General features: G+C 36.6%; 2 protein-coding genes across 5 annotated transcripts in view; both read left to right on the top strand.

The window, feature by feature from the left end:
• Positions 1-1,850: 1,850 nt before the first annotated feature.
• On the top strand, positions 1,851-8,000 carry tlcd5a (TLC domain containing 5a). The gene is made up of 3 exons (XM_039671284.2): positions 1,851-2,096; positions 4,913-5,123; positions 6,877-8,000. The coding sequence occupies exons 2-3, from the start codon at positions 4,928-4,930 to the stop codon at positions 7,407-7,409; spliced, it is 729 nt and encodes a 242-aa protein (XP_039527218.1). The 5' UTR covers positions 1,851-2,096; positions 4,913-4,927; the 3' UTR covers positions 7,410-8,000.
• Positions 8,001-9,211: 1,211 nt separating this feature from the next.
• Positions 9,212-26,167, top strand: part of arhgef12a (Rho guanine nucleotide exchange factor 12a) — a 45,224-nt gene continuing 28,268 nt past the window's right edge. For 2 of the 4 annotated variants that reach the window (XM_039670823.2, XM_039670822.2), the window contains exons 1-3: positions 9,214-9,880; positions 10,419-10,582; positions 24,811-24,905. In XM_039670823.2, the coding sequence (XP_039526757.2) occupies positions 10,551-10,582; positions 24,811-24,905 (127 nt within the window). In that variant the 5' untranslated portion in view covers positions 9,214-9,880; positions 10,419-10,550. Of the gene's footprint in view, positions 9,881-10,418; positions 10,583-24,810; positions 24,906-26,167 lie in introns of all 4 variants that reach the window. The other 2 variants (XM_039670821.2, XM_039670820.2) reach the window with 2 other exon arrangements.

The following is a 26,167-nucleotide window of genomic DNA, read 5'->3' as shown; positions in this document are numbered from 1 at the left end:
GCATCAACACTGCCATCTTCTGGTTATCCGACATTACTGTCACTCAGGCTCCTCCTATCAGTATGACCTCAGTACATCAGCAGAGCTGTGAAACCATCACAAATATGGTTTTGTGTGGTATCAAATATCCTAGAAGATTCCTCCACTTCAGAAGTGACTTCAACATTCAATAGGACCAAATCCACTGACTAAGCTCTAATCATGAAGAAGAGAAACTGTTTTTGTTTCACATTTCACTACATTCACCTCCAACTCACGACTCGCCTCTCTTACTAAGCGAATGTTCACATTTAACATGCACATTTGACTCTGTTGTAGTTCATGGTACTAAAATTTTTATACTGATTTATTTAATTTTTTTTTTTTTCAAAGTGTTAGTGTTATGTTAAAAGTGTTTTTTGAGATTACACCTACCCAACCGACAGCTGTTGTCTGGGATACAAGTGCCTTGTTGATTCAGTGTTTACTGATTCTTTTTTGATGCTAAAGCTGTTATGAATAAAGTATCAAAACTATTTTCCTATAAAATGAATATGGACATAATATGAAGTAATTTTAAATAAAAGCTCCTTCAGCAAAGTGTCATAACCTGTCACTTTCCTACTGTTGTTTTTAAACGCATTCAGAGTTGACTGCAACATGCTTTGATTTCTGAAGGATCATGTGATGTTGAAGTATTATTTAATGAGCTGGTGTTATTCAATAAAGTGTCAATTAATCACTGACACAATGAAAGCATAGGTCATTTAGATTAAAACAATTGTTTTTTTTAACCTTTTTATAAGGAAAGAGAAAAAAATTGTAACAGCTGTTTTTCCGATTCCACAGATGTTTTGTCTTTATAACTTGCTACTATTGTCAACTAGCCTACAGCTAGGAAAAAAGTAAATAGGCTGTCACTGATATATTTTTTTCTTAAGATAATTTGTTAGTTTGGTTTGGTTTTACTTCGAGCTCAGCATATTTGCTGATTTAGAGTTTGATTTATGCATTTGTTACAAGTTGCACTCACTGATTGATTTGTATAATGATAATCTCTATATATGATCAGTGGTTACACTTGGCTTATATTAGCTATATATATATATATATATATATATATATATATGTTTGTTTGTTTTTGCAGATTTAGCATTGTTAAATTATTTATATACAATGTAATTTATTATAAGTAGTTTTAGGACATTTTGTAGTCCGTTTGAAAATGAAAAGCTGAGGGCCTCTAATTTTTTTAAGGAATATTTCACCGCCAAAATGAAAATTCTGTTATATTTACTTGTCACAAACAAGTAGTTTGTGTTTGTTCTAAACCTGTAGGAAGTTATATTTTCCTTTATGTTCAACACAGGAAATAACCTTAATGCAGGTTTAGAAAAGCTTAAGGGTGAGTAAATTGACACAGCAATTTATGTTTTGTGTGAACTATCCCTTTAAGCTCAAAGTAACCATGTAGTTGTTTACCACCAAAATACTATGTTCCACTGTTACAGTCATTTTTATTATTTTATAATAACCAAACTGGCAATTTGGTATCAGCACAGCAGCCAGCAACCAACTGTTTGAATCAAGTCCAATGCTGTTTTTCTACATGCTCTGCTGTCAGTGCTGGACACGACGGCGTTTGGCTGATTCAGGTTGGGCAGCAGTTGATAGAAGTGACGTTTCAGTTTTCTCCCCTCCGTTCGGCACAAAACACTATTATTTCGTAGTCATTCAGTGTGAAATGTTGACAGCAAACAAGGATTCCGTCGTCAAGGCCTGTGGTTGTTGTGAGGGAAGCTTTTCTCTCTTTCGCGTTCCATACCAACAGAGGTCGCCCTGCTGTAGGGATGTGCCTTACTCTTTGTTGTCATCCTCGCTGTTGTCCAGTTGCTGAGTGACTGGGTTTCTGAAATGTGCCTTTTGTTTGTGTGGTGATCTGCGTACCATCTCCACGAAGACGATGCCGGAGCCGAACACTGAGATCCCTCAATACCTCGTGTCGGGTCCGCTGCTGCTCTTCTGTACGTGATGCTGAAGCGGGAGGCACGGAGCAAGACAGCATCCATGCTGAACACTCAATAACTGTCCGGCCTGTCAATGAACATGCTATTGAGGTGACTATTTTAAGGTTGTTTTACCATTTTCCTGTTTTAAGAACAGATTTAATTTCATGGCTACACGTTTAACCTGCTCTTAATTTAATTAACCTCATCCAACCCACAGCTCAGAAGATTAGCTTAAGACTGGGTCCATCAGTATCTACTGCGAGCAAAGAATCTTAAAGGGATAGTTCACTCAAAAATTAAAATTCTGTCATCATTATGAGTTTCTTTCTTTCGCTGAAAAAAAAAAAAAAGATATTTGAAGAAAATTGGTAATCAAACAGTTGTGGGCACCATTGACTTCCATAGTATGGGAAAAAAAATACTATGGAAGTCAATAGGGCCCAACAAAGGTTTGGATCCACTTGAGGGTGAGTAAATGTTGATAGAATTTTCATTTTTAGGAGAACTGTCCCTTTAAAATCTCTCTGAGATAATCATTCCAATTTACTCTTATATTTATTAACTTTATGTATTAATTCATTTATTTTACTTTTGAAAAGTGCAATTACATTGGAAATTTCCATTTATTGAACTGACTTTTTTGGTACCATAACTCGAGGGATGGGAATAGTGCGGAATTTAACTATTCTTTTAACGATTCTTCTAATACGTTTGAGGAAAACATTTGGAAATAAGAAAAGTTTGTTGCTAAATGGTCAGATAATTGTATATTTCAACACACAACACAGAGAGGGGAGACTGGGTTGTGTTGTAACATGGAGTCAAGTTGACAAGTTAGAAAAGATCTGTGGTAATGACATCAATATCATACACTCACGTCACCTTTTCAAGCTCACAGGAGAAGTGGCATGTGACAACAACATTGTAGATTTTATTACCAAAAAAAAACTGATTTTCAGTGAAAAAAAAATTAACCTTAGCCTAGCCTATACCATTGTATTATACAATGGATAGAATTATTTAACTTACATATTCTAAATTAGCCATTTCTCTAGTTTAATTTGATGTTTTGCATTCATGCTAAAAGTTAAGTTATGGCTGTTTGGGGTGAAGATAGTTGTAACAGTTCATTTGAAATATTACAACTCCTTATGATGATGATTCCAACTAAGTGTCCATCATGTATCAATCCATCAGGAGTCCAGGTATCAATCACATCCTCTATTAAGGCAAAGTCGCGTGTGTTTTTTTTTTTTTTGTTGCGCATCAAGAGATTTATGTGGTAAATATGTTTTCATTGTAGTTTATGCGCATGTCTTCATGTCAGATTATCAGATTATACATTATCCGCCTCCATTGAGTGCATGTTTTTTTGTGCAAGTTTTTTGAATTTATGCTCATTTTAGCATTTCAATCCAGCAGTTTTTATGTGATCGCAAAAGTGGATGGCAACATAGCCAGTGACTGAATGCGAAAAGAATACAGTACAGACACGAACACCCACAGCAGTTGTTTTTGTGCTAAATAGTCCAAAAGAAGTACAATGTGTTTTTTGTTTTTCAATTTTATTCAAAAGTGATTATTCTCTGTTCTTCAATAACATTCTTGCATTAATTTAGAGTATGTGCATACTATTTCAGCAACTCATCTCTCATTGTTACATCTATTCCCTGCCTGTGTTACAAATCACCCCAGTAGGAAGGTTTTAACAATGGAACTCTTTGTGTTTGACATTAACTCACATAATCTGTGATTGTGTAGTACACATTTAGTTTGTATTAGACAAATATGGCTACCATGAATACAATTTTGAGAGATCTAGCTAGCACAAACAACCACAATCTGTTACGCATGCTCAAACAAAAACTGTTACTACCATCCCTGGTCTCCCCCTACAAGAAATCAGAAATACATCTTATTTTACTTTTTTATTTAGAAGTGGTATTAATGCAATGTAAAAATGACTCCTAGTTATCATATAAAAAACAATAAACACACAATTGGTAACACTTTATTTTAATCTGTCCCTGTTACAGTGTAATTATACATTACTGTATTGTAATGTGAGTAATAATAACAATTAACTACATGTACTTATAGGGTTAGAGTAGATTACATGTATGCCAAATAGTTATTACTATAGTAAAATACATGTAACATGTAACAAGGGCACATTCAAATAAAGTATTAAACACATATTTCATTAAATCTTGAAAAAAATGTACATTTTTAGTTCAATTTTGGTTTATCTATTTTCATGTTTTTGATTCACTAAAAGAGACCAGCTAATATGATTAAATTAAATTTTAAAAAGTATTATTTTATTGGATTTTTTTAACACATTTACCGCCAATCAGAATCCATCCTTCGTTAAAGAGCTTGAGACTTTTAAAGTGGCTGATGACGACAAAGCTGCAGTTCATTTAGATGAAATGAAACGTTATCATGCACTAGTGGGGGTGCTAACATAGTTTTTGTTGTGGTTATCTTTATAGTTACCATTCTTGGTGCAAACGGGGCTTAAGAACCTTTTCTCATTTCTCAAACCTATACATACATATCAATATCCTGATAAAATAACTTAATATTTACATAGTTCTACGGCTTCACATCCGAGGTTTGGACAACATTTGGATAAAGAGCTGTGGATAAGGTTGCCACAGTTACTTTTGGTCTAGTTTTGACACACCCAGATAGAAGCCAGACTCTAGTATTTCTCAACTGTTCATGTGAAATCCACTGATACCCCTTCATACTCGAGTGCTTTTAGCGCTTATTCCACATCAGAATCAAGGGGAAAGTGCCATTTTTATACAGTCACTTGAGCGTTGTGGTGCTTCAAGTAAGTACTTTCATGAATGCATGCATCCAATCTAACATGATAAAGTGTTTTCTGATTGTGACAGCTCATTGTATTTGATTAGGTTCACAGAATAAAGATGTCGCCGTTGATGCTGGCAGTCGGAGTGTGCTTAGCTGGGTGGATTGCTCTTTATGCTTTGCTGTGCTATGCAAATGGCTCTTGTGGCTATGAATGGAACTGTCGGCTAGTTACACTATTCCATGGCATCCTTGCAGTCTGTATAACTGCTTACATTGGATACATAGATGGACCGTGGCCTTTCACCAACCCAGGCAAGATGAACCAAATGTTAATATATTTAATAGGGGTGTGCGGATGTTTAATGCAGATCAGATGTGGCATAAATGCATTTATACTGCAATTACAATTGTATAAATCATTTTGAATATTAAAATATGGTTAAATGAATTATATTTTAAGTATGACACTAAAACCATCAATAGGTGCTGCAAGTCAATCGCTGCGTCTGAAAAAGTATACTAGTTATAGAATTTAATGTTGAACTTACTTTTTGGCCGTTAAAGTCGGCATGAAACGGAAGTATCGAAGATCTTTTCTTCTTCCCTATTGTGATGAATAAGCGAGTGAAACATCGAACAAGAAAAAATGTAGAGCGGACTTAATTTGCCCATGGGGAATTGATTGGATGGTTGTGGTTTGCTATTGGTTGATCTTACGCCAGTAAACACATCATCAGTGAAGAGAGGATGTCACTGCAAAAGGGAGGGGAAGTTATCTTGATTAAAGATAATCTTATAAATTAAAAAAAAATGTCAGTCATCCAGTTACTTTACACCTACTGTTGAATTTTTTTTTTCGACTTGGGAAGTAGGTATATTCGTTCTTAATGAGTGAGCCATTGAATCATTCAGTCAATGGATTCGTTCAAATGGCTGATTCATTACAAAACAAAGCAAGTAACTGTTAATGAATGGCTCATTGAATCATTTTCTCAACCGATTTGTTCAAAAACACAGATTCATTAACAAAATAGCTCAGAGATGCGCAGCAGTTCTGATGTGTCTTGTTTGAAACAATTTTCGTTGTTGAACTAGAACAAAAACAGACAATATAGAGAGCTTAAGTAAGTCCCTCCCCTTCCGGTCGACCACCATGGGACCTTATTTCGGAAAAATATTGTATGGTAATCAATGGCGAGAGACAACAAATATTTTGATCTCGTTTGAATTGTGCCCTGAATTACACATATGATGTTTGTCAATTTAAAAGATACATTTTCAAGTAAAGAAAGTCGCAGTTTGATGTAAAACCGTTGAGGTATATGACTGTGAAAATACGTAATTATAAAGACTACAAACCCCAAAGGCGCACATTTTCTTTAAATGAATGAAGCTAACTTTACTGAGGCTAATTTCTGTCATTGTTTCTATAGTCTTACGTTATAATCGTAATGTTACGCTGTCATGCCTGAGTGTTTTGTACCAGACTGCACACACACGAGCAGAGGATCTTGCTCGTTGTTTCGCTTCCTGGGAGATGTAGTTCATTGAGTGATTTTCACATAAAACTGAATGTTGCTCTTCTGTTTTATGACAAACTGTGATGTTTTTGACTTTCAGAATGATCTTTTAAATTGACAAACATCATATGGGTAATTCGGGGCACAGTTCAGACGGAATAAAAAGATAAGTTGTCTCTCGCCATTGACTACCACACATATTTTTTCCGAAATAAGGTCCCATGAGCCAGAAGCGGAGGGGCGGGACTTAGGCTCTCTATTGTGTAAAAAATGCGACTCACTTAATATTAGCATTTTGTTTATTGAATTATTAATTAAATGCAATATCACATTTGACGTCGAGCTGATATTCGTCTTATTTTGTTGATTGAAGTGAAATACTCGTTAATGTTAGCTCGCACATTGTAAAAACAACAATTACGATATTAGTATGGAAAAAATAAACATATCGCACACCCCTAATTTATTTATTTTTTTTTCATTAGCATTGCCGTATTGTCTTTTTTCATTGTAAATTCTCATATTTTCCTATATATCATCTGCAGGTACAAAGAACACCGCTCTGCAGATCACCGCTATGGTGGTCAGTCTGGGCTACTTTATCTTCGACATGGCCTGGTGTGTGTACTTCCGCACCGAGGGCCTGGTGATGCTCGCTCACCACACCATGAGCATCCTGGGTATCCTGCTCACTCTCTGGCTGGGGGAGTCGGGCATCGAGGGTTGTGCCGTGCTGTTTGGCAGCGAGATCACGAACCCCCTCCTCCAGACACGATGGTTTTTGAAACACTCTGGCCGCTACAACAGCTTACTGGGTGACGTGGTGGACGTTCTGTTCGTTGTACTGTTTGTATTCATGCGCATTTTTGTGGGCGGCAACATGCTGTACTGTGAGCTGATCTCTCCGAAACCTAAGTTCATCATTAAGTGTGGCGGCGTGGCCATGTATGCGCTGTCCTGGGTGTTCATGGCTGACATCGGGCCTTTCGCATACCGCAAATCCCTGGTCAAATACCAGCAGTGGATGAATCGTCACAAGATGGCAGAGGTCAACGGGCAGGACGTGAAGAGAGACTGAAAGATCTCTGTTAGATGAAGCCAGCAGATTGGCCTCTTGATTCTAACACTGGAGAGAAGAATGAGAATCAGCGTTACAGCTAATAAATCTCTGCCGCTAATAGATGTTTACATATTTTTTAAAAAGGATATCAGCCATTAAAGTTCACTTCTGGCTGGTAATATTCACATTGGAAACTATGTTTTTTATTTGCCATTATGATTAACACAAAATTCTTACAATCAAATCTAATGTGATATATTTGTACTCATAAGGAATTAAGTGTTTAAACTGTTAAGTACTGGAAATATTTGATATTTTTGTAATTAGGAACTACTTGTGATACATTTTAATTAGTTATGCACATTCTTTCCCATTAAACTTTTAGTATGTGCAATGTTCAAAAATGATCATGAAACTCTACTAATTGTTTCTCGAATATTATTGAATGATTTGTGTGTGATTAATGACTTTGAATGTAAAAGTAAATCCAAAAAGTCTTGTTACTGAAATGTAACCATTTTCAAATTGTCAAGTTGAGTGATGACGTATGGTGAATTGATTACACCAGTTGATAAAATCAATAAACATCATCATCATCTTTACCATAAATCAGTTTTAGTTATTAATGTATTTTGGGTGTTGTCTTGTTCCACATGTCAGATTGAACAACCTAACTAAGGCTATGTTCATATAAAAGCCTTAAATTATGCTTTAATCATGTGTAATTGTTTCATAGATACAGAAGTTTAGATTGGTGGATAGTTTTAGCACTGTAACTAATAGACCGTATTGGCAAGAATCATAATTCTGACCGATAAGACATTTCTTGTTGTGCGGATCTACTAACTAGCCTAACTTGAAAAATACATTAAGAGGCCATACAGAAATGAATTAATTCTTAATTAAAAATCATTTAAGATATTCATGGGGTTTAATAACAAAAATACCTAGGTGGTTTCACTGCCTAGAGATTGTAAAATGAAAAGTCTCATTAAAATATTTTTTTGAAAAAATAATTGTTGGCCTAGTAAGTGATTTGTTGTGATGTTTTATCATTTATTTTTAGAAAGGAGTTAAGTAGTTTAGTTATATAATTATTCATATTATTTTTTAACCTTTTTTATTAAAATAATTTTTGTTTGTTTAGATTGAAATCTTAACTCTAAAGAAATCATCTTGAGATTCGTGACTTAATTTTTTTAGGAAAAATGAGTACATTTACGTGTATTTTAAACAGTGTCTTCTTTTTATTATGATATCTTACATAGAGTAATTAATAAACAAAATCCATAATGCAGCATGTTGTAGATAGAATGTAGAAGGTCCAACTCAAGTGAGTAAAGCATCCATAATGCGTTGCAATTTTGTGAACGTCCACCATGTGGCAAAGTAACATAATAGTTGAAGATTTTCGCACTCTTGGACTTGAAGTTTATTAAATTTAATCAGTGACTGGCTCACATTTTCCAACGGAATAATAAACTCATTCAGCCAGTTGTAAATCTGAAAATTCAAGACCTTTCCTAAAAACCCATAATATCACGGAAAATGGACGACAAGTGAACCCCTTGTCCATGTCACAAACAAATGTTCCATTCAAAATATGTAGGTACGTTGCGTCTTTATGAACAAAATACAAAAACGTCTACACTCAAATCCATCTAAAACTACATTAAGTAACTAATGTTAGCCTTTCAGTCTTGTATTTAATTAGAGTTTGATTGAATATCCGTGAAGAAGCAACTGAATCACCATCATCACTCTCATAACACTGACTGTTTCTCAAAATCTAGTGAGCCTGACCACTTGTAGCCTACAACATTTTAGTGTACGTTCCGACTCAGCTCAGCAGAGTGAGCGTGCGTGAGCTCGGTTGAATCGGAAATGCTCCCCGTGCAGGGCAGGCTCACTCTCACTGAGGTTTGAGGCACAGCCCCGCAGGAGACACGGCAGTAGCACATCTCAACTTTCCTCAGTTTGCTGGTTCGGAACCTACAACCTCTAATTGATTTTTTTACGTGGACTATTGCTTTCATACGAGCTCGGTATCAGTTCTAAAAGCATGCGGGGATGCCCATGCGAACTTTATCGAGTGGTTTTGTTTATTTTTATGCTGAAGTGATTTCCTCGCCGCTCCATAGAAACTCTCCGCGAGTGACACGTGTATAAGCGCGTGCATTTTTCCGTGTCTGGATGACTGTGGGATCGGTGTGGATGCCCCCGGCGGTTTGTTATTGTTGTTGGGAAAATAGCGCGTTTTGGAGTGTACGTTATTAGGCTGCTGTTAGCTTTAGCATAGCAAAGGCCTTGTCTGCAGTCTCGTTTTGCAGTACGAGTATCAAACTGCTGTTGTGTTGGCTGTGGACAGACGTACACACACTCACGTTCATCATTTGGACACTCAAAAGTGTTTTAATTTCCAAAGGAGTGCAACTTCGAGCTGTATGAAGTGTTTCGACTTCACCTGGGAGCTGCTGCCGAATACGAAGGTAAATTTACAGCTGTAACTTACAATAACGTAAAATCACCAATTTCGAGAGTTCTTTTTGGATAAATGATGCTTCCCAACTTGCCATAGCCAAACGTTACCTTTAAACCTAACAAGATAACATGGTTTGTACATATATAGAACATGTTTTGTGTGTTTTATTTATATTCATTTCTAGTATATTAGATGTAACGTTCGAGTTAATGTTGTTTTTATAACCCGTTTTGGTGTTTATTTGTAAACAGCACCACCTCTGGATGAACCAAATGTTATTTGAGTTACTGAGCTACCAAATAAGTTGAGTTATTTGGTGTTGCAAAGTATCATGCATAAGGACTTTTTTGCGCTGTTGTTTTGTTGCTTTAAAAATTTTCAAAACGTATTACACGATTTTATGTAATCTCTAATGTCATATAAGTGTATGGACATTTCATTTGGGTGGGTTAAAATGTTATTGCCTGGAATCATTTGGATTGAATTGTTGTTTTGGTGAACTACATGGAATATTTTCTAATACATTTTCTGTTTTTTCTAATTAGAGAACCTCCTGGTCAGCACAACAGTATACGGATGCAACAGCCTCATGCAACATCAGAAACCGATGCTTCTCCTGATGCATCTGAAAATGACTATAGGATATAGGACGAATAACAGCTAAAAACAAAAGCCCAATGAGTGACACACGGTCCACAGTCACTGACAGGTATGTTTCAGTTATGTTTGTGTCATGTGGACAAACTTGCTTCAGGTTAGATCCTACCATATACAGAAAGGGACAAAATGTAAGAATTTTGTATCAAAAACCACTTCCATTATCCTAAATGTTTCCAAGAATTTGTAAATTCAGAGTAATTCACAAAACTAAAAAGTGCCCGTTTCTGTTCACTGAGGTCAGCGTGACGTAATATCCACGTTATCCTTGGTTTCTGCTTATACTGCCATAGTAACCATGGCGGCAGATGTGGACAACTGCGTGGTGCATAATGTCTAGCGGCATACTGTTGTTGTTTCGTTCCACCATGACAAGCGACTAACATGGACTTGACAGAGCTGGACTTGACAGAGCTTCACTTGTCATGACAGGGAGGGACGCTGCACTTGCATGTACTTTATTAGACAGGTGTGCAAATGTACATTAAACAAATCAATGTTATATAACGTTACCTCAACATGATGAAATGTTAGAATATGAACAGTATGTTATTCTAATATTGATCGAGAATGAGCAGGTCAGAGAGACAATGAGAATGAGCTAATGAGACTTATGTTACTTAAGGATTACTTTTTTGCTAACTTATTTTATTTCAGTTAGTTGCAAAGGCAACATTTCAAATTTTTATCAACAATAGTTTATCTAATATTTAATTTTATTTCATCCTTATTTAAATTTTTTTTTAAATAATAATTAAAGACCTGAACTGCTGTTTTTTGTGCATGTTATTTTCAAGTACTCGTCTTCAGGTACTTTTTAGTACTACCTTTTATTGCTGATTGTTCTGTCATTGTTGGCTTTGAATGTTCGTATGCTTGTGTTCGCTATGCTGTCATCTTGAATTGTCCATCAACCAATGACATGGTTATGTTTGGTTTAATCCCATCATGTTTTTGCTTACAGCTTATTTTGAAATTTATATCTCAAATTTGATCCAAACTGTCTTTGATCCCATTTTATAGACCAAATGGCCATTCAACAGTAAGCCTGAAACATTTTCAGTTGGCAGGGTTGATGATTTCATATAGACAAGAAGTTCAAGAGAAAACCATTGTTAAACTCACAACTGGTTCAAAGTGTTATGCACTAACTTTATGATTGCGTTTTAGACCATTACACAAATCAAGGGAGAAATCTTGTCTAACTTCATCATACTGTTATTTGCTATTGATTATATTCAGACTTGTTTTATATAAGTGTTTAGTGGAAACCAAGCCATGGGAAAGTTCAATAAATGTATCAATAACCTCTATTTATCCAGTACTCCCATACTATTCCCTCATGCTGGCTGAAAAAAGTCAGTCAGAGAGTGTTTTCTAATGGTAAACTTGGCCATTCGAGCAGCTCTCGCAAGTCTTTGCCACTGACGTCACTGTGGAACAGCAGACTGGTTGTCTGTCTGGTCATCTCCATGATGACAGATGTGCTTTCAGTGTTACAGGGATTGAAACATGAGTGATAGAAGTTAACTCTGAGGGAGAGGCTCGCTTATGTGGTTTAGTTGATATACCTTTCCATCTAGTAGAGTGCAAATATCAGGATTGAAGTTGATTGGTTTTCCTCTCATCTGTTATCACGGCAGGTGATTTATTGTACAGCACAATGGTGTGTTGCTAGTAGACCATTTGGAAGCAGACATCATGTGGTGGCAGAAAAACAGCGGTAATTGGCGGGAAACAGTTGAGTTCCACGGAATAAGAGGAAAAATCCTCTTGTTCACCATTTTTACAGAATACCATCGTCAAACGTTGACAATTATGGTTGCAGTTCATAAAATGGTAGCCCTACAGCTATGTTATGAAATAATATTTAAACCTCTAAAAAAAAATTCTCTTGCAATTCTCACTATAACTTTCAGTTGCAAGGTTATATCACAATTCTGAGAAAAAAAGTCAGAATATTGAGTTTATATCTCATGATTCTGATTTCTCTAATCAGAATTGAGATTTTTTTAAAATATATTTTTGTTATTTTTGTCACTTTCTGCCACCAGGTAGGCTCCGCCCACAAACCATGTCATAGCTGTTTGCAAACATCCTAGTGGTCTATGCATCTTTTGTTACCTTCAGTTTGGTGCTGTTGTGTTTTAGTCCTGAGGTTGTCCCAGTTCAAAGTCATTTGTTGTTTCTTTGTGTCTTGACATCATTCGCTTTCACCCATACACTCCAGAATGACATGTAAGCCATAACAGGATATCCTGTAAGCAGATTGGTTAACAACTGAAGTCTGTGAACCGATTGTTTTATTTACATTGTCTCGTACAGCATTTAGAATTGAAGCAGCAGTTTATTGTAAATCAGCTTGTCATAGTAAAGCCTTATAAGACATTTAAGGTACATGCCCTTTAAGTTTTTGTTTAATGTAAAACAAATAAACCAATTGAATGGCAATCTTGACAACATTTTATAATGGATAAAAATTAGATATTTCATATTATATGATATTAGATGGGAATGATAATGTATATATTATTAAAACAGGTTGATTACATTTTTAGAAAAAAAAAAAAAAAAAAAAAATATATATATATATATATATATATATATATATATATATATTTGTTGTACATTTTACAGTCCCCAGCCACTGTATTAAACACTGCTGAAATTTTGTGACCGAATAAGTTTTGTTCCTCTTTTTCACACTCAGAGATTATCATTGAAACGTGTTTCCTGTTCATCAATGATAAGCAGAGAGTAGCTTAATATCCAAGTTGCTTTAAATAGCCGTGCTGCTGAGCTGTGATGCATTGCTTCACTAATGATATTTTAACACTCTAATATTTTAAACTGTACCATCATTAATACATTCTGAAATTAACTGCATGTTGTTATGTTTGTTATGACTAGCTGTAGAGCTGTGATTTTTTTTTTTTTTTTTTTTTTTTTTTCATGGAGTGAAAGAAAGACTTGGGCATTGCAAAATTATCTTTGGACAATAAACAATCAGCCCAGTTTTCAGTTGTACTGTGCTCGCTGGCTGCATGCAACTATGAACATGCTGTTCAATTTCCTAATTAACCTCTCAATTGGGGTGGTTCTTTTTAGAGTAAGAGGAACCAATCAGACTAATTGAGCACAGACCTCTTCAGAACTAAATTGGACAGAAAAACACATACCTGTACACATTACAAAGAACAATTGGTTGGTCTATTAGTTTGCATTTACACTGTAAGACTTAATACACTTTTTAATACACCTAAATCTATTTTGGCACACAATATCAGATTGTTTTGTCTCGTCTGTTGCTATTTTATATCATTGTCAATCATTGCAGTTACCATGCAGTTAAATACAGTTGCAAATCCTGAAACTTTGCTGTGTAGTGTAGTACTGAACAGCACTAAAAACGAGCGTTGTTTAGTGGATTAACTTCTTATTTTTAACAATAAATATGTCTGTGATTTGCTAATGATCAACGCTTCAAAAATAAGTTGTAAATAGAAATCTTTGAAAGAGCGCTTACACTGATACACACAGGAGTGTTTGAAAGCAACTTTTGACTTTTTAATTTAGGCTTTTATTCACATTTAAACATTGATCAGCAAACATAAACAAAAGCTCAACTAAACCTGCTTGATGTGCAAGACCTCATTGGTTTTTGCACAAGTGAACATGCTTGAGCTTCCGTTTTTCCACAACTGATGTGTGAGTTGAATGTTTATGACGCTCAGCTCTATGATTGGGTGTCATCAGTCGTGACGTGTCCTTCCCTGATTCGTCAGCCACTGTTTACACCAGCACGTGCATGCCCAGTGTTGGTGAATGGTCACGTGATCTGCATTTTCAGTCGTTTTAATGTGGATGGAGATCAATTCGAATACACAGATAAAACGCTGGTGTGGATGGAGATCGTGTTCGTTTTAATTCTCCGTTTTTAAACGAAAACGCAGTACACTATAAAAATGAATATGCTTTATCTAATCAAAAAATCTAATATTATTAATTAAATTCTACAAATTAGATTTGAGTAATAATTAATCAAATTAATTCCTTAAAAGTTAACCATTTAAAATGAGTAAAACTTACAACAACCAAAAAACATAAATTGAAGTCACTTATGGTGATCGGTGTTTGTTTTAGGTTTGTTTTAAAATGACGTTTTTCTCCTTCAGTGATTTTACTTGTTAACATCAGGTTTCTTCAATGTTGGCAATATAAAATAAAGAGTTCTTAATTAATCTTTGACGTCTGTCTGTTAGTGAGGTATTTTTGTTACATTTTTTGGTGTTATCTTTACTCATTTTAAATGGTTAACTTTTAAGGAATAATTTTATTTTTACTGAATTCTAATTTGTTAAATTTAATTAATAATTTTGCTTGTAATCTGTTGCCACAATTCTATTGATTAGATAAAGCATATTCATTTTTACAGTGTAGTGTGGACGGGGCCTCAGAATACAGAGTACAGAAGCGAACTGAAATTGAATGGAAGTACGAAGTCTGACGTGGTCAGGGAAGATATTCTCGATAGTACATCTGAAAATTGGGAATTTTGTGATTGTTATAAGTTTGTGTGTGTGTGGGTATGTATATACATGTATATAGACATTACAGGGCTCACTTAAATCTCAGATTTTCAGTCCATTATTTCTAAGCACAGAACCGGTTGGCCCACTCAGATTTAGATCATAGTGTCAACACAAGGTTTGTGTTCTCCCTGACACACGCCCAGTTCTTTCTGTATTCTCCAATACATTGATTCACGGTCAGGTTTTATGAAGCACTTTGCTTATGTTTTGAGCACAATATTGTTGTGTGCTCATTCTTGTGACCCGAGTGGCTGACAGACGCTCTCACTGGAGTGTAAATGAAGAGTGGAGTGGGCCGGCCTCACACCCTGCTGTCACTTTGGCATGCACACAACAGCAACTCCTCCTCCTCTCCGGTGCTCTTTCTGCACCAGATCTGTCTCAGTAAAGATCACCAGCCCCTGCTGAGTCACAACAATGTCTGACACCCCCGATCTTCCCCCTTTCCCCTCTGTTCTCCCCTGCCCCCTCCAGCTCCAGACAAATGGGCCTTTCACTACAACACGGGGCCACACCTATACTCACCTTTACCTTGGGTGAAGCAGCTGAAAGTCTCAGAAACACACCTAGTTACTCCGTTGTCAGACGTAAATATGAGCACATAAGCTTAGCTGCAGGTGAGTCATCTGTCTTGTCAAAGTGCTCATTGTGATTTTGGCTATGCTGCCTTGTCTTACACCCTTCTGAGCTGAAATGACTGAGGAAATTGTTTTCTTTTAGTCTTGATGGATTGCATGGAAATCCTGAAGTTTGCAGATTGACAAAGATGTTTGAGTACTTGAAGTCGGATTTGGACAAGTATACCAGTTTTGCCCAATGGAAAGTCATAGTTGGGAGGAAGGCTAGTCTCTGCGGGATAGATATTCTGGTTTCTCTGGCAGAAAATCTCAGTTGACAGTCGTGAAGCCCAGACCGCACTGTGAAATCAACTGAAAATGTATGAATAGAAGTACTTCAGAAATCATAGTCTCATGGCATGCCATGAAGATTGCCATGAATGCACATTTTGTGTTACAAAATGAGTCCCTTTGAGAGTAACATATATTGCGTCAACTGGCAAGAAATGTTTTTCACATGGCCATTAAAGTAATTATTAATAAGTATGGGCAAGTTATCCCTAAGGTTCAGGTATGGTGTTTTTTCATTTGTTTTCAACACCCAATTACAGTCAACACCTTTGAAGTTTAAGTCAGGTGGGGTTTTTTTTTAGCTTAAAACCACATTTGGTTGTGATGTGAATGATGACAGAAATAGCCTGATGTTGAATTAGCATAACTGCTTTGATAGTGATATCATGTGCCGAAACCCACTTTGCAACCCACAAGGTTCAAATGTCATAAAACGAAGCAAATATTTTGTCACTTTGGGCAGATAGTTTGCACACAATTATTGAGTGGACACTTTTTTGGAGCTTTTTGCTAACCTTTTGTCGTAAATGCAGTACTTTGAACAGTCGACATAAAGTCAGGGGCACATTGCATCTTATTCTGACCAAGAACTGACTATTTAAACCAAGGGTTTTGAATTTGGGGTCTGGAGAATAGAGGATCTGCAAAAAAAAAACCAATAGATTTTTTTTTATTCAAAGTATTTTTTAGGACTGTCAGTTAACATGGTAACTTGACATTTGTTAAACATGGTTAGATTAAGCATTGGATTACTTGTGATTAATCTAACAGTGAAAACAAATGTGCTAACATCTATTTTAATTCTTCATAATAACATTTCGGCTTCATTTATATTTATAGTTATATGTTATAGTTAAATATATATTGTTTATGTTGTTTGTGTGTGTTTCTACAGCACCACCTTGTCTAGCATTTTTTGGGTTGGGTTTATAAGCAAAATTGCCTGTAACGAATGTTTCACTTGAGATTTATTTAACTGTAATAATGCTTTGAATCAATGTTAAATAAAGTACACATTTCTTTAATTTTTATGTCTTTACTATAATGAAATAAAAGCCTCTCTCTCTGTTTTTTGCAAACACATTGTCTTATAATAATCTTTTTTCTTTATTTTACACTGATTATATAGTATATAGTTGCCATGGCCACAGTATTTTAGGAAGGGCTAACATAGACAGGATGTGGCTGTCAGACTGACATCAAACCACCAAAGATATTTTTTCTTTGTAATGTTTCATTATGTGCCACTGACATGAATGCTATCACAATAATAGTCCAATTTGCAAAAAAAAAAAAAAAAAAAAAAGTCATCACATGATCTTCCATTGTTGGCATAGAGATACTTGAAAGAAACGAGCAAATATGCTACCTTGGTTATGGTTTCAAATTATCGAATATCTTTTAAAGATTCAATGATGGGTAAACTTTGCCAAATCAATTCTGATTACTGGTAAACAATCTTTGTCTCCTGACAGATTGATATGAACTTGTAATTAAAATATATACCCTTACTCCTGAAAGATGTGAAATGGCCTGCCAATCAGATGGATGCATTTTACAGTACAACATGCTTGAGATGTTCCAGGAAAGGGAGCCTATATAGTGTTTTTGTTACCTTAACAGATGTCAATACAGAGTTAGTAAAATTCGTTTTCCTGAGCAGTACAGCAAATGGCAGCCGAGTTTGGAGAGCTCTTTCACAGGGTTTGTTTAAACATAGATTCCCCTATACGACTGTGAATGGGAAATGTGGCGCTGCAGCCAAAAGCCCCCTGGCTGCTGAGAAGGGGAGAGACATTGACCGGGGGGTTGCAGTGTGATGTTCATGTTGATGCGTATGAACGCTTGCCGATTCCAAAATGTAGTAAAACTGCAAGTCTACACAATGCAAGAAGAGATTTGTGGCTGCTCACATGTTATTTTCAACATAACCATTTTCAAAATGAACATCTAATAATCTCTATTCCCTATGCCATATTGTTAAGTCTGATGTATTCCTTTTCCCTTTGCAGTCTTGGCTTATGCAATCTCTGGCCTTCTGTGCCAAGTGGAGACCAGACTGCTGTGCTGTATTTTCTCCAGTGCATTAAGCTGTGACTGAAAAGTGTGGGGAGAGAGAGATGACTGCCTCTCTGCAGAAAGCGATTGGATATGATTTATTCGCCTGTCCTTTTCTCCCTCATACTGTGTGGATGCTTAAATCTTCTGTAGTTTCTGGGGCAGCGTGGAAAGGCGGGCACACTGGGCCGAGATTAATCCTGTGTGCTCCACTGCTGTGAGATGGCATGACAGTTGGCTGCAGGATTAACATGGCTCTGATGCACTGAAATATGAATTTTCTTTTCAGACATTCAGGATTATTAAAGGAAAATACAGGCTTAATTCAAATTAAATGGATTGTCCAGCCAGAAATGAAAATTTACTCACCCTCAATGTGAAAATATTTTATCTTGTTTATTTTTATTTTATATTGAGCGATACAGGTTGCCTGTAGCAAGGACTGTTCTAAACTATTTTTATGTATTTATTTAGTGGTAACGTTTTCATAACCCTGCCTGGAGCAAAGACCATTTTCAAAATGAATTAATTAAAAAAAAAAATACTTATTTTATTTACTTTGGTTATTATTTATATATTTCTGTTTTTATGTCCGTACTGCTTCTTCATGAGCAAAACACATTAAATCACTGTTGCCCCACTAACAGACTCTGGGTTTGCTACTAAAATTGAGCATTTCTAATATATAATAAATCTATTTTGGATATGTAGTCAGATGCTTGGCATAATTAATCTTAATTAATGGGATCTGCAGTGTCTTGTTTGGGGTGCTTGGCATAAATGCTGCCAACTTGGCTGCATGAAACTCTAAGTATATGAGCTTGAAGCCTCTTTAGCAGCTTCTAATTAGCAGGCTGTCAGTCTTTCGTTTTTGACAAAGTAGGAGCTGTGTCGATTGTTATCTTTTGTTTTGGGAGGTATGGATCGTTATGAGTTCTGACTGGCTTTCGGCGTCAGCTTGTCCTCTTGACCTTGGTGGCAACTGAGTGTTTTGTGAACTTGGCTTACTCTCTGCTTTCCCACCTCCTCCTGCAATATCAAAGAATTTAAACGGACAATCTAGCGTGAAGAAATGCACATCCTCCAGCCCTGTCAGGACGGGTGATTGAGTTTATTGGAGCAGAAAAGGAAAATCTCCCCAGGCCGCTGCAGCTCAGCTCCCCCGTTCCTCATTGTGATGTCACCTGGGGGAGGGGCCGGTCATTTCAGAGACCCAACTCGACCCATGTCGTCTGACATTACCCCAAATGACACTTCCACATTCACTTACCTATTCATTTAATTTCTTTTCACTTTTGCTCTCACTTCCCATTATTACCCTGCCTGTATCTGTGTGTGTGTGTGTGTGCATGCTCTCAAGCACACACTTACTCACTCTGCTCTTGTTTGATCATGTCATTACTCAGTCATCACTGTTTAATGGGTTTTAACAGCTGATGTTTGGAGCAAATGTGGGCTCCTGATAGAGCCAGTTGGTGCGCTTTTAGGGCCATAAAGACTCTATCCATCCACAAAGCATTTGTCCTCTTTATTTGCTTAGATGCTTCCCGGATTTGGTTGTTCATTATGGCCGTAGATGTTGCCTGTATTTGTTAAATGACTTTTTTGTTATTCTGTGAAGAGACATCTGCAATGTTTATTTTTCTGTTTGCTTCCGCTTCACTTATTTCTACTGACTCCAGCTGCCAAAATTTGACAGATCTGCAAATGAGACCTCTTCGCCATGGAGTGGGTGGTTTTGTCTCTTATAGTTTTGTGCTTTATAGTTAAGGCAAGTTCCCCATTTGGTATTTTAAGGAGAAGTGAAAGGCTATAGTGTACATTTACTATGTTTATCCATGTGATTTTATTTATTGCGCAGACTTTCTTATAACACGAATCAGTTCAAGGAATCTTCCAGTTTTATATATATATATATTTGACAGCATGTCTATGTGTGTGTGTTTATTTATTTATTCATATTTTATAATGTAAGGATTTCCAAGTTGATCTCCAAATTAATGTAGAAACAAACAACATAAAGATTGGATATTTAATTGAAATATTTGTTTAATGGCATCTTTTTATGAATGGTCAGTATCACTGATTCTAGATACTGATGTCTCAATTAAATACATTTTTTAAAATATTTATTATAGCCATTCAACATTAGTGTAATTGAAAGCCATACATTTTTTTAAATAATGTATTAGGCTTAAAAAGATAATAACTTTTTAACTAAACTTAAAAAATCCATGATAAATGTCATATTTAACCTCTGCCTTTTCAGTAATTGAATAAGTTTAGTCTGCACTGCATAAATTATAAATTAAATATAGATGAATCTGTATTAAAGCTACAAAAGTTCTTTAATCAAGAGCAGCTCTCTTTTCTCGTTTTTCTTTGTTCCTTGATTAACATTAATAACAGACGGTCACTTTAAGATCTGTCACTTTAAGTTCTGCACATGATACAAATCTTGCACAACAAAACTGACATGTTACAATTTATTTGTCGTAATTGATATTGATTTATACTGGGTTATGGTTATGTTATGGTATGTTTAATTTAATGGTCAATCGATTTGTTCTAAACAGTTACAATATATTCAAATGAACTATATGAGCAGTGGCACGGATGATGAGGAAGGAAGTGGAGCTGGGAGCAGAGAGAGAGAGAGAGAAACTGCTGGGTCAGTCAACCCAGTGTTTTTTTTTTTTTTTTTTAACCCGTAACAGAGATATTTAGGTTTAAGCAACATATTTTTATAGTCATTGTTTTATTACATTTAAATTATTAGAAATATTTAAACTTTTTTTTTAAAGTTATAAGAATTAATTTGTTGGCTTGTTAATTAATTAAATAACCTATGATCAAATTAAACTGCCATAATAACTTCATGACAGATATGAATTCTGAAGAATTGTTGGAGCGTCATGATTTTAAAAAATGTAATATATTTTTTGTGATCCAGATGACTTTGCTTTTGTGACCAATTTAATTATAGTTAAAAAGTATAAAGAATAAGATAAAAATTTTGTGAATTAGCAATTCAAATGCACTACAATGTGTATTTAAGTTCCAAATCAAGATCTTCTGTGATAAATGAAATCATTCTGTCTATTTTAATTTTAATGTATTTTATTTCATATCTAACCATCATAAAACATGTCTTTATTACCAGACTATATTGTGAGTCCTAGTCCTGTGGTGTGTCTTGACTCAAGATTGCCTCTGTCTGTCCATACATGACCATTTGGAGGAGTGCAGTCATATTCATGGGGGTGATGTCATGAGTTGGAGCACAGAGGTCCTCTAGATATAGCGCTGGATAAAGACAGCATGTGCTTTTTCTTCTACACAGTCACTGTTTTCTCTCTCACACTGCCAGTGCTCTATCCAGCAATAATATCACCCTCCAGCTCTCTCTCTATCTTCTTACCCACCACATGCATGCAAAAAAGTGCAGAAAAGAAGGGACGACAATCACGACATAGACCATTATTCCTTTAAGTGGTTTCTGACAAACACGTCTGTCAGAGTCGAGTAATTGGGGGTCCCTCATCCAGACCTTTCAGGCTTCATGTGGATCGTTTTTCCATTATTATACAAAACCTCATTTGAGCAGAGAACCCACCGTTCTTCCCCTGTCAATCTTGTACTTCCTTTACCCTTCAAACTCTGCTCCACCCCCTTCTCCAGGTGGAAGATGGCCTCCTTTGCATCACTGCGGTGACTCCTGCATTACAACTTCGCTTGACTCTATAGAGGCTAGACAGTTGGAGACAGATTGAAAAATACAAGTGTTAACTTTTATGCACAAGCATTGCTGTAACAGATGTGGTCTTAAGCACAAATACACAAATGGCAGTATTCTTATGTGTACCATCAGCATTCATGATGCATCATGGAGAGAATAACATGTAAAAGGTACGATTATTGGCCGCTTTGGTTGTTTGGATATACTTTTCCATTCCTCCTCTTTGGCGGGAGGCTTTTAGCTGAGCAGACCATGGAACGTTTCACAGGCATTTTCATAAATGGCCCATTCAGTTCCCTCAAACTGCTCTCAAAAGGATCCTGTGTTGCTACAGAGAGCTCTGATACAACTATGAACAGTGTGCTACACCATTGCCCCTGCTCAAAGACTTAAGAACTATACAATTGTTTTGACTGTTTTCATATGGATAATTCACCTGAAAATGAAAATTGTCTCTTACTCGCATTCATGTTGTTCTAAAGGCCCTGTATCATGGTTTTTCCAGGGTCAAAAATGTTTTTTGGATGTGGCGAATGAACATGTTCACTCACGCACAAACACACACACACACAGTGGAAAGTACCCTACCCATCTGCACTGTAAGCCAGTACTGACAATAAATCCAAAACAAATGCAAAGAAACAGTTTTGTAATATTAACTTATTCTATTTATCCATGAAAGGATAGCTCATAAAACGCATTGCTTAGAACTATTAAAATCTGTAAATTTATATGTGAAAAGTTAGTTTGAAAAGAACAAATGAACAACACATTGCATATAAAAAGTGTCAGCCTAATGCACAAATCCTGGATGAAGGGAATGGAGGTTTGGAACAACATGAGAGTGAGAAAAAAATGATCAATTTTCAGTTTTTAGGAAGAACTGTTCAGTCTTTCTGATTTGGGTTTCAGTCATTCTAATGTTGACTGGTAATTTAAACTTGTAATTTTTAGTGGTTATTAGCTCTCATGTTACATTTAAGATGGGTTTTGCGTTGTGAAACAGTGGATATTTTTATTTGACTTTTTTTTTTTTTTTTTTTTTTTTTTTTTTTCACATGACCGTTAGGGGAAATTATGGCCCCCATGGGGAAAGGGAACAGGATTGCTTATGTTGCCTGTGCTGGCATTCAATGTTAATAATAATTTTATTAATTGAGTTTAAATTGAAAAGTCAGTGATTGGCGGCTGTTCTCTCATTAGACTTATTTGGCTTACCAGCGGTGACAAATTGCCTTGTGTAATCTACCGTCCTCATAAAGGGTGGGCTAATCTCAGCGAGTCCTTTCCATTACTCTGCTGCAGTGTTAATTTCACAGTTAGCTGACCTCTAAAGCAATCTTAGAAAAGTTAGTTAAGCATTCATACTATTATCCCCAGTGTTCAGAGCAACATTGCAGATGTCTTCCACTTCACTTTTAGGGTTTAGATTAAACTCTCTCTGATACCATCCTGTAATTAACCGGCCGTTTGGATGACCCGTAGAATGAGTTTGAAAATCGATGTGCTGTCAGGCTGACAGACAAATGTGATGTTTAGCTGACCCTCCATCATTCAAAATGCATTGAGCACATTGTTTTCAGTCACTTTGGTGGTCTGCAGGGTCCACGGGTCAAGCGTGTGAGCCCAGGTGAAGGAAACGGCAACAGTCTGTTGGTACAGTGGCTCTCAGTTAGACGCAGTAAGACAGGCCTACAAAGGGCTTCTTCAGCAGTGTGTCCCATCACTGGCTGGCCTATAGAACAAAGGTTTCTCACACAGCCTGTGAGCGGGAAGCAGAGCACTGTTAAACACACTCGCCCCACCTCACCTCACCTTACTGCCGAGGCTACTTTTAGACCTGATTCATACTGCTGTACGCAGGCTTTTCCACTTGCTCTTCTGATAAAGAACCAGCAGGACTCATGCAGAGCCTCTTAATTAATGTGTTTAATGAATAAGGCTATATAAGCACGGTGGGCGACATCTGTTGTCCTAGCTGGAAGTTAACAAAGCAAAAAGCACACAGCAAGATGCAACTACTCAACACTACACAATACACAGTGCCATCAGTCAATGCACTTAAAACTGGTCTGAATAAATGGCTGACGATATGAGTTCTTTCATGTTGTTGCTGATATATATATATATATATATAGAGAGAGAGAGAGAGAGAGAGAGAGAGAGAGAGAGAGAGAGAGAGAGAGAGAGAGATAGGAGAGAGAGAGCCCTTCTGGTCGACCACCATGGGACCTTATTTCGGAAAAATATTGTATTGTAGTCAATGGCGAGAGACAACAAATATTCTGATCTCTTTCGAATTGTGCCCTGAATTACACATATGATGTTTGTCAATTTAAAAGATACATTTTAAAGTAAAGAAAGTTGCAGTTTGATGTAAAACTGTTGAGGTATAAGACTGTGAAAATACGTAATTATAAAGACTACAAACCCCAAAGGCGCACATTTTCTCTCAATGAATGAAGACTTTACTGAGGCTAATTTCTGTCATTGTTTCTATAGTCTTACGTTATAATCGTAACGTTACGCCGTCATGCCTGTGTGTTTTGTACCAGACTGCACACACACGGAGCAGAGGATCTTGCTCGTTGTTTCGCTTCCCGGGAGATGTAGTTCAATGAGCGATTTTCACATAAAACTGAATGTTACTTTTCTGTTTTATGACAAACTGCGACGTTTTTGACTTTCAGAATGATCTTTTAAATTGACAAACATCATATGAGTAATTCAGGGCACAGTTCAGACGGAATAAAAAGATAAGTTGTCTCTCGCCATTGACTACCACACATATTTTTTCCGAAATAAGGTCCCATGAGCCGGAATCGGAGGGGCGGGACTTAGGCTCTCTATAACACTGTTAAACATAGGATTTTTATGGTGGCATATGAGACATGCATGCACTTATTTTACAAATGGTGTATTGTTATATTTTTGTTGCAGGTTGTTCATGTGTTTCATTGACTTCTCCTGTTTGTGTTTGCAGAACCAGTAGCATTCTCAACAGAGACCACCCTCCCGACAAAAGCCCCAAAAGTGATAAGCTGCCCGGTACCCCTACACACGAGTTTGACCCTACAGGTAAGTAACGACGGGCACTTTCGTTCTTGTCTTTCACACTCACACTTTCTTTTTCTACTTGTTCAGAATAGTAGTGTTTTAGCTTTACTAAAGAGTGTCCTGACTGCTTGTGAGCATGTGGTGTGGACCGAAGCACACTGCTCCTCTCACACGTTCTCTCTTTAGACTCTAAAATGGAAACAGTTTCCTCCACACAGCACAGATGGAAGGCTGTGCCTGTCCACTAACTGCAGTGGAACGGCTTTAAACAGCGGCATGATTCATACTTGCTGACCATAAACGATGCACATGTTCCTGGCCTCGGTTTTGGCAGTTGAAAGATATTGTCAGTGTGTTTTTCTTTCAAGTTTTGCCTCTGTTTTTCCTCTCAGCTGCTGGGGAGAGTAGAGAAGGAAAAGCAGCTCTGTGCAATGCATGGCCATTAATGTGAGGTTTATGGTGAAGAGCACTGTGATAATCGTATCGATTAAAATACGATTCACATTGTTTGGAATGAGAGATGTTTTCCTGTTCGATTGAAAGTCACTTGTGTGCCTGAATGAGATCATGACAGAATTTCCTCAGGGCTCTTTTCAAAGATTTCTGAGCTATTCTGAAGCAGTTTTCACGTGTGTAGTTTTATTGATTGCTTTTTGTGCTGCCATAAATGTCTCACTTTCACATTTGAGTTAGAGGGAATAGTGGTGAATGGAGGAGGTGATGCATGTTTATTTTGGATGTTATTCTGGTGTTGGACTTGCCTCATCTGAAGCATGACTTAACCACGGTGTCTTCTAGGGCTGGGCGATATATCTAAAAATATGAATTATCTTTTGACAATATCTGATATTGTTTGTTTGTTCTGAATAATTTTTTTTCCAGTCAGAGGAACATGAATAATTTCACGGCAAAATAATTTGAGATCATATTGGCCTGGTTTCACAGACGGGGCTTAAATTAAAGCTGCAGTCCGGCGGTTTTCCTCTTTGTCGCCCTCTCTGTTCGAAATCTGCTATTGCAGTCATTCAAAATGGTCAACTTTACGTGAGTTGTACTTCAACACCCTCGTCACGGCACAGCGTGGATGAACGCTATGCCCCCCCCCCACCCCACCCCTTAGACATGGACTGCAGCTTTATAGGACTTAGATCAATTAGGGTATTTAAGTAGCTTTTATTAATGCGCCTTAGAAAAAAACATTACTTGGTGTGCATCTTGAGACAAAACAATGGCAATGACATATTTTAATATATCATAATATTAAAATAATATAATATATATTT

Source organism: Pimephales promelas, chromosome 16 (genome assembly GCF_988280905.1).
Source record: "Pimephales promelas chromosome 16, fPimPro1.hap1.1, whole genome shotgun sequence".
NCBI classification, from domain to species: domain Eukaryota; kingdom Metazoa; phylum Chordata; class Actinopteri; order Cypriniformes; family Leuciscidae; genus Pimephales; species Pimephales promelas.
Note: the sequence above shows the minus strand (reverse complement) of the source record. Positions and strands in the feature narration are given on the sequence as shown.

Excerpts from the sequence above, each read along its gene's own strand:
- tlcd5a (XM_039671284.2), top strand. The coding sequence starts at position 4,928 with ATGTCGCCGTTGATGCTGGCAGTCGGAGTGTGCTTAGCTGGGTGGATT. Across the intron at positions 5,124-6,876 it reads GTGGCCTTTCACCAACCCAG|GTACAAAGAACACCGCTCTG; the intron begins GCAAGATGAACC and ends TATCATCTGCAG.